Source organism: Megalobrama amblycephala, linkage group LG10, assembly GCF_018812025.1.
Source record: "Megalobrama amblycephala isolate DHTTF-2021 linkage group LG10, ASM1881202v1, whole genome shotgun sequence".
NCBI lineage: Eukaryota > Metazoa > Chordata > Actinopteri > Cypriniformes > Xenocyprididae > Megalobrama > Megalobrama amblycephala.
In genome coordinates this window covers 25,962,597-25,981,659 of record NC_063053.1, presented here as the reverse complement: position 1 = coordinate 25,981,659, position 19,063 = coordinate 25,962,597, and the positions used below count along the sequence as shown (strand labels likewise).

The 19,063-nt window shown below is 36.7% G+C and overlaps 1 protein-coding gene across 1 annotated transcript; it reads left to right on the top strand.

Moving 5' to 3' along the window:
- Window positions 1–1,169: 1,169 nt before the first annotated feature.
- pyroxd2 (pyridine nucleotide-disulphide oxidoreductase domain 2) lies at window positions 1,170–15,808 on the top strand. Its single transcript, XM_048205571.1, has 16 exons — window positions 1,170–1,421; window positions 2,334–2,353; window positions 2,451–2,544; window positions 3,441–3,514; window positions 6,285–6,440; window positions 6,596–6,749; window positions 6,883–6,944; window positions 8,036–8,133; window positions 8,237–8,378; window positions 8,501–8,635; window positions 9,032–9,104; window positions 10,945–11,101; window positions 11,327–11,481; window positions 14,707–14,813; window positions 15,004–15,124; window positions 15,279–15,808. The coding sequence occupies exons 1-16, from the start codon at window positions 1,304–1,306 to the stop codon at window positions 15,347–15,349; spliced, it is 1,737 nt and encodes a 578-aa protein (XP_048061528.1). The 5' UTR covers window positions 1,170–1,303; the 3' UTR covers window positions 15,350–15,808.
- Window positions 15,809–19,063: the final 3,255 nt, after the last annotated feature.

Sequence of the window (19,063 nt, the reverse complement as noted above, 5' to 3'; positions counted from 1 at the left end):
AACAGTATTTATATTATTTTATACCTCTAATACACCACTATGTCCAACATCAAATTTTCATTTTTGGGTGAACTATCCCTTTAATAGATCCATTTTGACAATGTTTTCGTCTGTAGCCTGCACGAAAAATGCATATAGGAAAAACTTTTCTGTTTTATTCCATCGTTGTTGTGTAAACGTATACCCTAGAAGCAGATCAAGACAATGGAGCTTCTGTGGCTCTGACCTAAAATCATTTGACTCTATCTTGTGATTTTCCTTGTGCCTATCAGGGTATTAAAGGACAAAGCTCTTTCAAATAACTTATCTTGGTATGTACTTTTATTATATTCTTTTTTTAAAGGAGCAAACACACTCTCACTTTATGTTAATTGTTTGTATTGAGGCATGCCTTTAATACAGATTATAAAACACGGTTAATATCTTATAATCTAAGGTTAATGTAAAGACAAGATTTATTTTAAATCACCCTTTGACCATCAACATTTCTACTCAGGCTACCTTTGGACCTTGAGCCAACACTATCAACATGGATGTTCAGTGCCACTGTGAATGGTTATCCAGACAAACAAAACAACATGCAGTTAACAGCGAATAGCAATTTACCAAACTGTGGGAAATTGTTAATTTTACAATGAGTCCAACTGACCTTTTCACTCCACTTCTCTAGTCTATGGTATCCACTTATTAGTAAATGCACATTTTCAGAAGAATCATTTGAGACCTCTGAAGTTATCATGTACTAACTAAAGTGAGGTTTAGGACAACACCTTTTTATATTCAAATACTTGATAATAATATTCATATAATGATAATATAATTCATATAAGCCTACTGTGAAAAAAAAAAAAAAAAAATTATATATATATATATATATATATATATATATATATATATATATATATATATATATAAATGAGTATAAAATGTTATTTGAAAATAATAGCCTGTTTTTATTAGGCTTTATTACATTTTTACTCAATATAGTACTGTAATGTATTATTTAATATTTTATTTTTTTTAATTTATATAACATTTATTTTAATCAAATGTATTTATTTAGTTCAATGCAATTTTTATTATTGATTTATTTTTACATCTTTACCCTGCTTTTCCACAGGCCCCCTAGCACTCACTTGCGGGCCCCTGATATGGTTGTTGAGAATAGTTTTACATGTGGGGGCGGGGTGTTCGAAGGAAAACTGCACCTTGTAGCCTACTTGGAGTTTTCCCCCAATATACTGTGGTGAGAGAAGGAGTTGTGGAGTTTGAGCTTTGGGTTTGAGGGCTGTCAGGACTCGTCATGGCTGCGGCTGTCAGGGCAGGTCGCGCGCACAGAGGGTTTATTTCAGTGACACGGCGCGGCAGCCACAGCAGAACTGCCCTCAAACCTCAGTATGACGCGATTATTATCGGCGCAGGTAGGCTACGGACATTCATGCACGGCCTAAAGAAACAGAATGAAAATGCAGCATGGCAATTTGCACGAAATTGAGTACTTAAATGGGCGGGGCTTTCTGCCCGCGGGTTTTCTCCGAGTGGTCATATAATATAATAATAATTTGAACTCCTCACTGTGTATTTTTATTTTACCTTTCCCAGTGTTGTTGTCTAGCTGTAAAAAGACTTATTGAAGTAGCACATTGACAACTTAGTCACGTGGGACCTGTGTCTTTTCTCATCGTTCATCAGAAAGGGCCAGTCACAGTAGTGTTTGAGTCGTTGTGAGGATTGCTTTTGTTAAAATAATTTCATAGAAATTTGAATTTGTATACCATATGTTAATCTTTCGAATCGATAGTTTTAAACGATTATTATTTTCTGTTTAAAAATGTCCCCAGTGAGACCAAAAATGTCCAAAGTTTTTAATGCAAGTCAATACGGAATTCGCCCTGCTGAGCCTCCATGCGCCCCCTGCAGGAATAAAAGTTTGTGTACTATAATTTAAAACATGCAGTGTTAAACTTTTTTTATAATAATTTCTAAAAATGAAGACTGTTTATGTTCAGTTATTTCACTTTAATGGCAATGAAAATGACCTATTAATTGCCATTAAAAGCGAATTTACTGAACCTAAACATACGAGCTTGATAAAAATGCTCATTTTAGAAGAAAATTCCAGACAGCACTTAGAGGCTTTTGCATCTTAAGTCTTGTTGACTCAAACCCCTGCATACCTTTGAACCACAGTCACACTCTGTTTCATAATCATTTCATGAGAAAATAATGCAACATTCATCAGGTTTTAAACAGTTATTCAACATAATAGTAAATGATTGTAGAATTTAGACTCTTTAATTTAAACAGCCTAAAATCCTTTTCTTTCTTTTTAGGTCACAATGGCCTTATTGCTGTAAGTAGCTACACACTAGATGTATTCTCATTATGTTGCTGACCAATGATTGCACAACAGTCTCATCTCAAGAAACTTTCTGTTGTATTTTGCCCAGTCAGCATATCTGCAGAAGGGAGGGCTGAAAACAGCAGTTCTGGAGCGCAGACATGTCCTTGGAGGAGCAGCCGTATCTGAAGAGATTATACCAGGTGTGAGTTCTGGTTTATCACCCAGACCAAGGTTACCTAAATCTCTTACAGACTGGCCAAAGAGCTGGTTCTCAAAGCACTTTTGTTTTCATCAATGATTACAATCTCAGAACTCATACAGTGTGTAGTCTAAGCATTTTAAAGGTCCCGTTTTTCGTGTTTTTTTGAAGCCTTGATTGTGTTTATAGTGTGCAATATAACATGTGTTCATGTTTCGCGTGTAAAAAAACACAGTATTTTTCACATAATTTACTTATCTGTATACCGCTGTTTCCACTGTCATAAAAACGGGCTGATGACTTCCTTGTTCTATGAAGTCCCTCCTTCAGAAATACGTAACGAGTTCTGATTGTGCCAGCGGTTCCTGTGTTGTGATTCGACAGCTCTGAGCGCACCGTGCCCGGAAAAGTCACGCCTCTTACCATAACGTGGAGATGCACGCGCTCAGTGTTATTGTAAACATGTCTTTAATTTTACCCTATCAATTTGAGCCGGAATCAGACCCGGTGATTGGACTGCGGGATGAAAATAACAGCGTTTCAACGACATGGCGACAAACACACTCTACAAACGCAACTCTTGTGTATTCCTGTGGGCGGAGGTTTTAGTGACGTCATTAAAGAAGGAAGTAGAGGGATGTAGTCCAAACTGGCCGTTCGATGTAGGCGACTTCTGTTAAATAAAATATCTCGCTTGGCATTGAACTTTGAGCTTTAAAATTTTACAGATTTTATTTATACTCTAACAACAACATTACACACTAACTAAAGTTTGAAACATGGGATCACGAAGAACGGGACCTTTAAGTTTAGGTTGCTGATTGACCATAAAGAAATATTAAAAGTCTGTTTGGATCACTGTAGTTTGCATGATGGCCTGTTTATTTTTATGTTCAGGGTTCCACTTTTCCAGGGCCTCCTATCTGCTCAGTTTACTGCGTCCACACATCTACCAGGACCTGGAGCTCAAGGTGATGTTCTATACTTTTAAAAAGAGTACTTATTATGAAAATAATATAGCCTACTTTAAACGATTATATTTAAATGTGAATGTAATGTTTTTGGACACTTAATTGCATTTTATTTTTTGCAATTATAGTTTAAATTTGTATTGAATGCAATTATCTGATCTTAAGATTGCTTTTTTTGACATACTTAAGTAGGATTTTTAAGTCTCCAAGAAATCTAAGTTGACAATTCTTGTTTTATTATGGGATATTGCAGTATTTACTATACATGATTTATCTGTGAACATCATTATTATTTTTAAAAATTCATATGCCCTGGTAAATTTTTAATCAAAATAACTTCCACTACCCTTGTATTGACTTCTCTTCTCTGATGACGTGTTTACTGGGGCGAGGGCGGGACAACCTGTCACTCATGTGACATCACAGCAATAGCAACCACAACCATCCAATCAATTCCTGATGGACAAAATCAAGTCCTGCTCTACATTTTTTCTTGTTCGAGAAGCAGCTTCACTCAGATATACAGTCAAACCAAAATTTATTCAGACACCTTGAACATTTCATTCATTAATACAGTTGATTTACTATAGTTTAAAAAAATAAAATATGACAAGATCTCAGAGTTAAACTGTGTCAGAAAAAAAACAATCTTAATTATGTGAGATAACACTTAAGCAAAACATGGTCAGGTCAAAGTGTCTGAATTATTTTTGGTTCCAAATTTTTATCAATTTTACTGGTAGTCCACTGTATGAAGAATTTTTGGGTATAATATGTCACAGTTTACTTTATTTTGCTATCCTCACTTACATAAATGAACTATAGTGTCCTGCACCCACTAGTAAAAATATCAAAAAATGTCTGAATAATTTTTGGTTTGACTGTACGTCATAATAGGGAAGAAAAGTCTATCACAACTGTTCCATGCCAACTTTAAGTAAATCTGTTAAATGTTATTTCTTCATTTCTCCTGTTGTCTTTGAAATATGATGTTATTGTACTGTTGAAAATAAGCATTTATGGTAAACTAAAATATACTTGATATAAAAATAAATATAATGGATAACTTTATTTTACAGTGTCCTTGTTACACATATTAGAGGTAGTTACTGTAGTAATAACTATACATTATGCATAATTACATGCGACTAACCCTAAACCAAACCCTATAGTACAGTGCATCCAGAAAGTATTCACAGCACTTCACTTCACTTTCCACATTTTGTTATGTTACAGCCTGATTCCAAAATGGATTAAATTCATTATTTTCCTCAATTCTACAAACAATAACCCATAATGACAACGTGAAAGAAGTTTGTTTGAAATCTTAGCAAATTTTTAAAAAAAAAGAAAGAAAGAACGAAAAAAAAAAAATCACATGTACATAAGTATTCACAGCCTTTGCTCAATACATTGTTGAAGCACCTTTAGCACCAATTACAGCCTCAAGTCTTTTTGAGTATGATGTTACAAGCCTGGCACACCTATTTTTGGGCAGTTTCTCCCATTCTTCTTTGCAGGACCTCTCAAGCTCCATCAGGTTGGATGGGGAGTGTCATTGCACAGCCATTTTCAGATCTCTCCAGAGATGTTCAATCGGGTTCAAGTCTGGACTCTGGCTGGGCCACTCAAGGCCATTCACAGAGTTGTCCCGCAGACCCGTTCTTTGTTATCTTAGCTGTGTGCTTAGGGTCATTGTCCTGTTGGAAGATATCATCAAGAATGTCTCTGTACATTGCTGCATTAATCTTTCCCTCGATCCTGACTAGTCTCCCAGTTCCTACCACTGAAAAACATATGGCACCACCATGCTTCACCGTAGGGATGGTATTGGCCAGGTGATGAGAGGTGCCTGGTTTCCTCCAGACATTACGCTTGCTATTCAGACCAAAGAGTTCAATCTTTGTTTCATCAAACCAGAGAATTGTGTTTCTCATGGTCTGAGAGTCCTCCAGGCGGGCTGTCATGTGCCTTTCACTGAGGAGTGGCTTCCGTCTGGCCACTCTACCATACAGGCCTGATTGGTGGAGTGCTGCAGAGATGGTTGATCTTCTGGAAGGTTCTCCTCTCTCCACAGAGAAATGCTGGAGCTCTGTCAGAGTGACCATCAGGCTCTTGGTCACCTCCCTGACTAATGCCCTTCTCCTCCGATCGCTCAGTTTGGCCGGGCGGTCCGCTCTAGGAAGATTCCTGGTGGTTCCAAACTTCTTCCATTTACGGATGATGAAGGCCACTGTGCTCATTGGGACCTTCAATGCTGCAGAAATGTTTCTGTACCCTTTCCCAGATCTGTGCCTTGATACAATCCTGTCTCGGAGGTCTATAGACAATTCCTTGGACTTCATGGCTCGGTTTGTGCTCTGACATGCACTGTTAACTGTGGGACCTTATATTGACAGGTGTGCCTTTCCAAATCATGTCCAATCAACTAAATTTACCACAGGTGGACTCCAGTCAAGTTGTAGAAACATCTCAAGGATGATCAGTGGAAACAGGATGTACCTAAGCTCAATTTTGAGTGTCATGGCAAATGCTGTGAATACTTATGTACATGAGATTTTTTCGTTTTTGCAAAGATTTCAAACAAATGTGAAAGTGCAGAAGATAAAAACCGGTCATGACTCATGAATTAGAAGTCTAAAACATTTTTTTTAAAGAGAAATGTCAAAGGAGCTTGAGTTTGTTGCTAATATAAAGTGTGACCGAAACAAGTGGCAGATGATTAATGACTTTTTTAAGCTAAGATGACAGCTGTGTGTCTTCTGTACAGAAACATGGCCTGAAGGTGTACATGAGGGACCCCTATTCATTTACCCCCATGTTGGAGGATGGTGTAGGAGGGCAGCCATCACGGTCTTTACTGCTCGGAGCTGACTTGGCAATGACCCAAAAAGAGATTGGCAAATTCTCAGAGAAAGATGCCAAGGTTTGGTGTCAATGTCTAGAGGACTTAGATTTTTGCAAGAGCACTTTAATGAACTTGCATGTGACTGTAAAAGCAAAATACTGTGAAAACTACTCTGACAATTAACTGAAAATGTACTGTATTTATTCGATTTTTGCTCTGTCCTATCACTAAAGGTCTATCCTGATTTTTTAACCTATTTGGAAAGACTGGCATGTGCCATCCACCCTCTTTTAGATGCTCCACCCGTTGACATTCCAGGACTGACTCAGGGCTCTTTGAGAAAGAGAATATCTGCCCTGAGGAGCTTGAGACCTTTGTTGAAGTCTGGTAATGATGCTTCATGGTTATATAACAGACAATTTTTCTGCTGCTGCTTAAATAAGCCAGAGAGTCTTATAAAACTAAGGCTTATAAAACTGTGAAGCATTAAAGTAAAACCCATGTGCTTCTATGTTTAAAGGGTTGAAGTTGGGAAAGAATATACCAGATTTCTATGAACTTGTTACAGCTCCAGTTATGAAGGTGGGTAATGCCTCCTGACCTTGACAGAAAAGAAATGCATGACATTTTTGAATATATTTGACTGAATAAGTACCAGAACCTATGAAGTTCAATCCAAAAACAATTCTGTGATGATTTTTCTGATAGAAAAATTACAGCAAGGAAGCTAAACAAGAGGTAAAACTAATAGTGATCTGAGAGTCTCTGTGAAATTTTGAGACAATACCCCTAGTGGTCAAGCATTGTACATTTATTTACATTTGCTCATTTCTCATTTGCTCATCACATTATCAATAGATGACTGTAATCAGGTCTGTTGTCCTCAGATTTTGGGGATTGTGCTCAGATTAAAATATGTCCACTGTAGAGCTTGGCTGAAGGATCATGTGACACTAAAGACTGGATTAATGGCTGCTGAAAATTAAATTATATTGTAATAATATTTTACAATATTATGGTTTTTAATATATGTTTTGATGAAATAAATGCAGCCTTTGTGAGAAACTTTTTTCAAAAGCATTAAAAATCATAATTATTTCAAACTTTTGACTTGTAGTGTATATTCAAAAGTTTGATCTGAAAATATTAAAAATACCAGAAGTGTAAAGAGTATTTGAAAACCAACCTTACAGCAAAAATGACTCAAGTTACAGGTCACCAAAAGACTTTAGAAACCGTATCTGATTTTAACAGTAAGTTAAAACTTGTGGACAAGTTCGGGTGAGAAACAAGCAAAACGCACAAGATATAGTGCCTTCAATGCCCTGTAGATGGCGATATCCTTTCTTTTGTAGCAGAAATAAACTGCTGCAGAAAAAGTTAGGTGTCATAATTGCATTACTCATTACAAATGTATTGGAGTAAAAATTACATAGGTATACTTATTAAAAAGTGTAGTCAAGTATCTTTGATACTCAGTAAAACTACAAAGTATCCAAAAAGATTTTACATTTGCTCAAATACTTTACACCCCTGAAAAATACACATAAAAATAAGCATCATTTACTTTGAGCATTGCCTAAAAATGAATTATTTGAGGATGTTTCATGAAATGCACACAGCATTAGAAGCATTGTTTGTTGAAATGTCAGCTTTTTTTTTTTTGTCTGTAGGTGCTCAATCGCTGGTTTGAATCAGAGCCGTTGAGAGCCACATTAGCCACGGACTCTGTGATTGGTGCAAACACAAGCCCAAATAATCCTGGAAGCGGGTGAGGAGGATACTTAGACATTTATGTGTTCAAACTGATTCAGAAAATCCTGTGATTAATGTTGTTGTGGATACTGTATGATAAACTGTGCTTAATCTTGCAGATATGTCCTGCTGCACCATGTCATGGGTGAGCTGGAGAAGGAGAAAGGTGCCTGGGGTTATGTGGAGGGAGGAATGGGTGGAGTGTCTCAATCAATCGCCTGCTCCGCCCGCTCTCTCGGAGCAGATATTTTTACAGACAGAGTAAGTATTCAGGAAGAAGGTGTAACCTTTTCTTGAGCCATTGTTTCCATGATAGCCATATTCATTCAAAGGAACCGGTTGTCCCACGGATATTAAACTGTCGCCTTCCTGGGGGCCTGTAGGATGTTGAACGAGTCCTTATTGGTCAGGATGGTTGTGCCAAGGGCGTTGTGCTGACAGATGGAACTGAAGTCCGTAGTAAAGTGGTTCTGTCCAATGCCACTCCCTACGTCACCTTCAAACAACTCACCCCACAGGTACAGCCCTGATGGTATGTCCCGAGATCATGCCAGTTCTGCTCATTTTTAAAAGTAATGAAGAGCATTTGTTTTTACATAAGTGGTTTTAGATATGGCAATGATTATAGAAATTTCTAGGTCATTCCTTCTACAGTTAATGTCATCCCATTCTGCCAACTGCTGTTGTAGCCTTGAGCAAGTCACTTTATCTGTTTACTCAAGGAGTGACCCTATTCTTTAATTGACAACAGTGTACACATGCGAGTGTGTTAGTTCAGTTTACAGTAGAAATATATAGGCAAAAATTAAGAATCCCAATGAACCTATTTTATAATGTGGAAAAATTAACAACTGTTTTACTTAAATGTTAATGACAATTCTGAATAATTGATGTCTGTGGTTGTCCTGGTAAAGGATGCCCTGCCGGAGGCATTCATCACAGCCGTAGATCAGATTGACTACACCTCTCCTGTTACAAAGATAAACGGTATGATTACAGATAATTTAATGCTTTATTTCATTGAACTTAATATGCATTTTCTTATTAAAAAACCTGTTTGCAAGGCTGCAAAAGAAGAGTGTTGGTTCTGTGTAAATACTCCAGGAAGCGTTGTCATTATATTGACACTCAGCAAGCAAACAAGACAAGACCAAAGATAATTCATTATGCAATAGAAGCATACCAGAATACCAGCTGGAATTCATTGTCCAAATATCATAGAAATATATACATAGATGCCTCATTAGCGGCAGTTTTAAAGGGTTAGTTCACCCAAAAATGAAAATTATGTCATTAATTACTCACCCTCATGTCGTTCCACACCCCATAAGACCTTCGTTCATCTTCGGAACACAAATTAAGATATTTTTGATAAAATCCGATGGCTCAGTGAGGCCTCCATTGACAGCAAGACAATTAACACTTTCAATGCCCAGAAAGGTACTAAAGACGTATTTAAAACAGTTTATGTGACTGCAGTGGTTCAACCTTAATGTTATGAAGCAATGAGAATACTTTTTGTGCGCCAAAATAACGACATTTGTTTCGAATCAGTGGTTCGGAGCATGTATCACACTGCCAAAGCCACGTGATTTCAGTAAACGAGGCTTCGTTATGTCATAAGTGTTTTGAAATTGTAATGGTTTACCACTGGGGGGGGGCGTGACTTTGGCAGTTTGATACATGCTCCGAACCACTGATTCGAAACAAAAGATTCGTAAAGCTTTGAAGCTTCATGAAGCAGTGTTTTGAAATCGCCCATCACTAGATATTGTTGAATAAAGTCGTTATTTTGTTTTTTTGGCACACAAAAAATATTCTCGTCGCTTCATAACATTAAGGTTGAATCACTGTAGTCACATGAACTGTTTTAAATATGTCTTTAGTAGCTTTCTGGGCATCTGAAAGTGTTAATTGTCTTGCTGGCATTGGAGGCCTCACTGAGCCAACAGATTTTATGAAAAATATCTTAATTTGTGTTCCAAAGATGAACAAAGGTCTTACAGGTGTGGAACGACATGAGGGTGAGTAATTAATGACATAATTTTCATTTTTGGGTGAACTAACCCTTTAATGGGCTGCTATACGTAAGCCGTCCATCATATTGGAGAGGCCCGTGAACATTCAAGAGCAAGTTGACAGCGACTGTAACCGTAGTAAGACGCATATATGAATGTCTATATATGAAATAGACTTCAGCAGATGATTTTGTTAAACTAAACAATACAACAAGACGAAGGCGTCAACTGACAAGTTACCATAATAAAAGTAAGAACAATAAATGTACCATAGTAAAACATGTAATATTGAGTTAATACAATTAAAAACACAAAACCAACACATTCTCACCTGTTATCTAATTTCTTTGGGAATTTAACAACTAGAAGTTGCGCAATGTTGTGCCATCATTGATTCTTACTATGAGTGACGATACCCTGACAGTTGAATGAGGCATCTACGTATACATATCTATGTCCAAATACTATGATTGTATCATCACTGCCGTTTAATTTAAATGATGAATATTCAGTCACTAATTTAGTTTAAATAATTATTACTTGATTCATAATTAATTCATAATTCAATAATTAAAACCAATTATAATTAATTTAAAAAAAGTATAAAGTTTATAAAAAATAAAACAATTATCTACATTCCTGTATGCTAAGCATTTGGGTCTAAATTAGTTGCTGAAGTTTGATATGTAGAACAAGTTTCTAACCAAACAATTTGAGGAATATAACAGTGCTGCCTTGCAAGAACTAATTAATGAGGATTTTTTTTTTCCCCAGTAAAATTGTTGATGGTTTTTTTTGCAAATGAACAGTGGCTGTGGACAAGCTGCCTAATTTCTTGGCTGCCCCAAATAGTGCAGATGGAAAACCAGGTCCACATCATCAGTGTTCAATCCACCTGAACTGTGAGAGTGTGGAGGTGCTGGAAGAGGCCTACATGGAGGGCCAGCAGGGACGCCCATCCTCCAGGTTGGCAAAACCTGCAGTGCTGCTTATAATGGAACAACTAATATTTGCACATTATACACACATGAAGGCATCAGGATATCTGGATTTGCAAGTCCTGACCAGGGTTTCACAGACAGCACATCTGTTGCTCTGGGTTGGGGTTTATGGTGATGGTTTTCCATGCATTGCACCAAACCACAGCAATTTACATTATATCCTGATTCATCTTCTGGTGTTTTTGTTTAGGCCTATGATAGAAATGACCATCCCCTCAGTGCTAGATCCGACTCTAGCACCTCCTGGCTGTCATGTCATGTCTCTCTTCATCCAGTTTACCCCATATTTGATGGAGGGTCGCCGCGCTTGGACAGATGAGGACAGGGAGAGATTTGCTGACACCGGTACCTCATTTGTATTTTTATGTGCCGTTTGCAGTCACAGGCATTATAAGGCTTGTGTGTGTAAAAGGTCTCTGAAGTCTTACATACAGTGTTGGGGAAAGTTACTTTTAAAAGTAATGTTACAATAATGCGCTACTCCTCAAAAAAGTAATTACGTTATTAAGTCCACGTTCACACAGCAAAAGAATATGGCTGTCAGTCCTGTATTTGAGTCCTTAATACGGTTACATTCACACACAGTTCAGTTATTTACAGGAATGACAACCGCATTCTATAACTTAATACACACCAGTACATTTTCAGGACTCACAACCGCATTCTTGTAAAACCAGCTCTGTGTGAACAGAACAGGACTGGACAACTAGTTGTCTGTCACATCATACAGTGCGAGAGAGCCGGTGTGCAGTGTACAAACACGTGTCTACAGTGTGTTGCAGGATTTTGTGTGGTTTCACTTTTGGTAACTTACAATGAGTAACTTACGGAGTTATACAGTCACTGTTCTCCACCAGAGATGTCCCCATCAGTTTTGTGTTCTCCGCACGACTCGAATGCTCTGTTCTCTAGATGTGATGAAGATTTTATGGATGAATTTGCGGCTCGATTGGAGTCTTATCGTATCTAAAGTGATAAGACTTTTCAGTTTTATGGACGTCGCCATCTTTGATATTACTTTGGTCACTGTCGCTATGGTTAATAGAATACGGGCTTGACTCCCATTGCACGTTCATACAGACAGTATTTGTTGCTGTACTGTAAAATGCTGTTGTCAATCCCAAAAACTGTCAATGTGAATGTAGCCTTAGTTAATTTTTATGAAAAGTAATGCATTACATTACTTTTGCATTACTTTTTCTCACCTGGCTGAGGTTCGCTGTCTTCCAGGCCTTGCAGATTTTTTAAATATTTTTTTTACTGACAAGTTCATTTTTGCAAGTGTTTAACGCAGTAATATATTCAACAACATAGCCTATATAGCATCCACCATTATTTTCTTTTAAAAACACATTTACAAACCCGATTCCAAAAAAGTTGGGACACTGTACAAATTGTGAATAAAAACAGAATGATATTGTTATTATAATATTGAATGATATTGAAATTTCAAATTTCAATATTTTATTCAGAATACAACATAGATGACATATCAAATGTTTAAACTGAGAAAATGTATCATTTTAAGGGAAAAATAAGTTGATTTTAAATTTCATGGCAACTTTCCAAAAAAGTTGGGACACTGTACAAATTGTGAATAAAAAGTAATGCAATAATTTACAAATCTCATAAATCTTATATTTTATTCACAATAGAATATAGATAACATATCAAATGTTGAAAGTGAGACATTTTGAAATGTCATGCCAAATATTGGCTCATTTTGGATTTCATGAGAGCTACACATTCCAAAAAAGTTGGGACAGGTAGCAATAAGAGGCCGGAAAAGTTAAATGTACATATAAGGAACAGCTGGAGGACATATTTGGAACTTATTAGGTCAATTGGCAACTGATTGGGTGTAAAAAGAGCCTCTCAGTGTGGCAGTGTCTCTCAGAAGTCAAGATGGGCAGAGGATCACCAATTCCCCCAATGCTGCGGCGAAAAATAGTGGAGCAATATCAGAAAGGAGTTTCTCAGAGAAAAATTGCAAAGAGTTTGAAGTTATCATCATCTACAGTGCATAATATCATCCAAAGATTCAGAGAATCTGGAACAATCTCTGTGCGTAAGGGTCAAGGCCGGAAAACCATACTGGATGCCCGTGATCTTCGGGCCCTTAGACGGCACTGCATCACATACAGGAATGCTACTGTAATGGAAATCACAACACGGGCTCAGGAATACTTCCAGAAAGGTCGGTGAACACAATCCACCGTGCCATTTGCCGTTGCCGGCTGAAACTTTATAGGTCAAAAAAGAAGCCATATCTAAACATGATCCAGAAGCGCAGACATTTTCTCTGGGCCAAGGCTCATTTAAAATGGACTGTGGCAAAGTGGAAAACTGTTCTGTGGTTAGACGAATCAAAATTTGAAGTTCTTTTTGGAAAACTGGGACGCCATGTCATCCGGACTAAAGAGGACAAGGACAACCCAAGTTGTTATCAGCACTCAGTTCAGAAGCCTGCATCTCTGATGGTATGGGGTTGCATAAGTGCGTGTGGCATGGGCAGCTTACACATCTGGAAAGGCACCATCAATGCTGAAAGGTATATCCAAGTTATAGAACAACATATGCTCCCATCCAGACGTCGTCTCTTTCAGGGAAGACCTTGCATTTTCCAACATGACAATGCCAGACCACATACTGCATCAATTACAACATCATGGCTGTGTAGAAGAAGGATCCGGGTACTGAAATGGCCAGCCTGCAGTCCAGATCTTTCACCCATAGAAAACATTTGGCGCATCATAAAGAGGAAGATGCGACAAAGAAGACCTAAGACAGCAACTAGAGTTGCGCAACTAGAAGCCTGTATTAGACAAGAATGGGACAACATTCCTATTCCTAAACTTGAGCAACTTGTCTCCTCAGTCCCCAGACATTTGCAGACTGTTATAAAAAGAAGAGGGGATGCCACACAGTGGTAAACATGGCCTTGTCCCAACTATTTTGAGATGTGTTCATGCCATGAAATTTAAAATCAACTTATTTTTCCCTTAAAATTATACATTTTCTCAGTTGAAACATTTGATATGTCATCTATGTTGTATTCTGAATAAAATATTGAAATTTGAAACTTCCACATCATTGCATACTGTTTTTATTCACAATTTGTACAGTGTCCCAACTTTTTTGGAATCGGGTTTGTATATATATATATATATATATATATATATATATATATATTCTACCGGTCAAAAGTTTATAAGGAATAATTATTTTGACTGTTTTTGAAGTCTCATATTCTCACCAAGAATACATTTATTCCATCAAAAACACAGTAAAATATACAATAAAATCACATGATCCTTCAGAAATATATAATATAAAATATAAAATTTCTAAAACAAGAACAGGGTTTCTTGTCCAGATTTTTATGTGATATTTTGTGTATTTTTCAAGACTGCCCCAACATTCCCACACAACCATTCACACTCTGATAGGCAGGCATGAACTACCTACCTTTTAAACACAGTGACACGGTTTGTGCTACCACAGTGATATCACATGCCTTGAAGTAATAAGATCTTTGTTGTAATTTGTACTTTGTTTTCCATTTCACAGCATTCGACTGGGTTGAACGTTACGCTCCTGGATTTAAAAAGTCAATAGTGGGCAAAGACATCCTGACCCCTCCTGATCTTGAGAGAGTGTTTGGTCTCACTGGAGGGGTATGAACATATAATATAATTAATTTAATAGACATTTACAAGGACATTTTGTAAATGTATTGTTTTGTTAGTAATTTTCACAATAATACAGAATCTAAGATAATTTTTTTCTCTAAATCTTAGTTAATTGTTGTCAGTTTGCTTGTCATATCATTCCCAATATTAATTTCATGTATTTTTTATGCAACAGAATATATTTCATGGCTCAATGTCCTTGGACCAGCTTTACCTGGCAAGACCTTTGCCCTCCGTCGCAGACTACCGCTCACCCGTCAAAGGATTGTACTTATGTGGCAGTGGCAGCCATCCAGGTTTGTGCCCAATACGTAAAACAGTACGTATTGGGTTTAGAAATGTCATCAGTGTGATATCATGTTTCATAAAACCAGGTCAGGTAAATATTGAGCTTGACGTGCATGACCTCCCCTGTGTTCTCCAGCATTTATCTGAGCTTTTCTCATTCAGGTGGAGGTGTTATGGGTGCAGCCGGCTGGAATTCAGCTCTCAGTGTTCTGGCGGATTTCAAGCGACTGTGATCTCGGCCTTCAATGGGGAATATCACTTTCCAATGGGATATTTCAATGAAAAGAGAGATGAAGACATATTAAGTGTTGTTGACATTGTGTGTGATTATTATGTCTTGCACAGCCTTTGAAACACTTCCAAAATGTTGCCCTATTCTATCTATTTTTTAGTGAAATTTGAGATATGTAAAATCATGGTAAAACTTTACTATATGTTTTAATTAAGTAACATTAGTTAACCACTGTAGTTAACATAAATGAAGAATGAACAATACTTCTACAGCATTTATTAATCTTAATGTTAATTTTAACATTTACTGATACATTATTAAAAACTATGTGTTTTGTATTACCTGAGATGGAACATGTGAATAGGACCACATTAAATGTTCTGACAAAAAGCTATGACATTGTTTTTATAATAACTTAAATGATATTATTTTGATAATAAACTAATTTGGTGCTATTAAAGTAAGGGGTCTTTGAAGCTTTATTGTTTTCCTTTAAATTTTTAATTTTTGCTATTCTGCTCTGTGAAGCTAGTGCACAGAACTGCAGACTTCATCTCTAATAAATTAATTACATAAAATAATATAAAAAGATTTCTATAATGCATTTCAATTTACAGTCAAACCAAAATTTATTCAGACACCTTGAACATTTCATTCATTAATACAGTTTATTCACTTTAGTTTAAACAATGGTAATAAAATATGACAAGATCTCAGAGTTAAACTGTGTCAGAAAAAAAACAATCTTAATTATGTCAGATCACACTTAAGCGAAACATGGTCAGGTCAAAGTGTCTGAATAATTTTTGGTTCCAAATTTTTATCAGTTTTACTGGTAGTCCACTGTATGAAGAATTTTTGGGTATAATATGTCACAGTTTACTTTATTTAGCTATCCTTACTTACATAAATGAACTATAGTGTCCTGCAACCACTAGTAAAAACATATCAAAAATGTTGGTTGGTTTGACTGTACATAATAAATCACAGCACCCAGGGCAAGACTCCAAAAGAACAAATATTAATTTAAGGCTATGTTTATTATAGCTTGCTAACCTAAGTACAACTCTTACTCTTTCTTCAGTATATACAGTATGTAAAATGTACACAGTATGCAAATTTTTCTGCATGCTTGAAAATCCGGATGACCCACTACAGTACATATGCCAAATGTGAATAAAACAGAGCACAAAGCACAAAAGTAATTTCAAGTGTGATGAAAAGTTCAGCCATGATTTTTAACATCTTTTGATTAACGTGTTTGATTTGCAAAAAAGGTAACAGGATTAAAGTCAGCAATCAGAAAAAAAAATTATAGCCCCAACAAAACGTTGCAAAACGTCTTTTGAACGGAAACAGTGGTTCGTTGAACACTCCGTTCTGATGACGCAAGAGTTGCAACTATGGCAGCTGAGAAGGCCATTCTTTGTGTTCCTTTTTGAAGAATTCCTGATGAAGTCTGTATAAAGACGTGTTTGTGTTTTTGTAGAAAATGACCGATCGTTTCGCTAGATAAGACCCTTATTCCTCGTCTGGTATCATTTAAAGCCCTTTGAAGCTGCACTGAAACTGTCATTTTGACCTTCAACCATCTGGAGGCCATTGAAGTCCACTATAAGGAGAAAAATCCTGGATGTTTTCATCAAAAACCTTAATTTCTTTTCGACTGACGAAAGAAAGACATGAACATCTTGGATGACATGGGGGTGAGTAAATTATCAGGAAAATTTTATTTGAAAGTGGACTAATCCTTTAATACTGCAAAATATGCTCGATGTTACAGTCACTGCCCTTGCCGTCCAGAATAAAAGAGAACATCCCAATCGAGTGAAGGGATTTGTGGAAACTGTGGTTTCTAATTATTGTGATCCAACATTTGCATTTATGTCTATGAAAGTTTATGAAAGTATCACTCCACAACACAATAGCAAAATATATTAGTATAGTATTTTTATGTTACATTAATCAGTGTCTAGCACACCTTCCTAAGGAAAGGATATGGACCAGAAGACATTGCAGTTACTAAATGTTATTTAGACAGATTTGAATAAGTTCCAGATCTATACTTGTGCTCTTATTATTTAAAGGGTTAGTTCACCCAAAAATTAAAATTCTGTCATTTATTACTTACCCTCATGCCGTTCCACACCCGTAAGACCTTCGTTAATCTTCAGAACACAAATTAAGATATTTTAGTTGAAATCCGATATCTCCGTGAGGCCTCCATAGGGAGCAATGGACACTTCCTCTCTCAAGATCCATAAAGGTACTAAAAACATATTTAAATCAGTTCATGTGAGTACAGTGGTTCAATATTAATATTATAAAGCGACGAGAATATTTTTGGAGCGCCAAAAAAAAACTAAATAATGACTTATTTAGTGATGGCCGATTTCAAAATTTCAACTAAAATGTTGACACAATGTAGAATTACTTGCTATGTATGTTCGGAGATCAGCAATATTAATTTCTCATCCATTTTGTTTCGTTCTCTGTTTGTTGATGTCGCTGTACAGTAAGAATGTTGTGACAGTTGGTCGGTGTTGTATTTGTCCCGCCCCTCCATCATTCTGATTGGACGGCTGGCTAAAAAGTGACAGTGATGAGTGCAGCGTTTTACTCAAAGTTGAACATTCTTCAACTCGAGGCGACCAGTAAAAAACGCCGAGCTCTCAGCGCTTGAGCGTGAAAAAGACGCTCAGCGCCTCGTTACGCTCCTGGCGTTTAAAAAACGCGGCGTTCCCATTGAAAACAATTGAAAAAGTACGCTAGCAGCTGGAAAAACTGCTCTGGTGGACACACGGCCTAGGGATCTAGAGAAACCATCGCTCATTTTCTAAAAACAAATTACAATTTTATATGTTTTAACCATAAATGCTCATCTTGAACTAGCTCTCTTTTTCTTCTCTATTTGAATTCCAGCAGTGGAGACACTGATAAGTGTATTACTGCCCTCCACAGGTCAAAGTTTGAACTAAATTGTCATATACAATATTCTAGTGCAAGTATATAACAATTAATTCAAACATTGACCTGTGGAGGGCAGTAATACACTTAGCAGCGTCTACACTGCTAATAGAGAAGAAGAAGAAGAGAGCTAGTTCAAGATGAGCATTTATTGTTAAAACTTATATAATTTATTTATTTATTTTTTCGAAAATGAGCGATGGTTTCTCTAGATAAGACCCTTATTTCTCGTCTGGGATCGTGTAGAGCCCTTTGAAGCTGCATTGAAACTGTAATTTTGACCTTTAAATTTGGGCTCCACTAAAGTCCACTATATGGAGAAAAATCCTGGAATGTTTTCATCAAAAACCTTAATTTTTTCGACTGAAGAGAGAAGGAAATAGACATCTTGGATGACATGGGGGTGAGTAAATTAGCCTATCAGGAAATTTTAATTAGAAAGTGAACTAATCCTTTAATACTTTTTTAAAAAAAAAATTTTATTCTTTATCATATTTGTTTCTGCCACTCATTTATTGTTCTGCCTACGAAATGTCACTTTAATATCCCAGTGCTTTCCACTTTATATTTGTGTTTGGTCATGTTTACTAAATTTGTGTATGGTCCCATTAATGTTACTGTAAGTCTGAGCCTCGTCACAAGCATTTCAGTGCTCACTTTCCCCAGTGTAATTGTGAAACTGGCAAATAAATGCCTCTTGACTTGATTAAATGTTTGGCTCCAGGACACAAGTATGGCCCCTGCGGCC

Excerpts from the sequence above, each read along its gene's own strand:
- pyroxd2 (XM_048205571.1), top strand. The coding sequence starts at position 1,304 with ATGGCTGCGGCTGTCAGGGCAGGTCGCGCGCACAGAGGGTTTATTTCA. Across the intron at positions 11,102-11,326 it reads CAGGGACGCCCATCCTCCAG|GCCTATGATAGAAATGACCA; the intron begins GTTGGCAAAACC and ends GTTTTTGTTTAG. Across the intron at positions 11,482-14,706 it reads GGAGAGATTTGCTGACACCG|CATTCGACTGGGTTGAACGT; the intron begins GTACCTCATTTG and ends TCCATTTCACAG.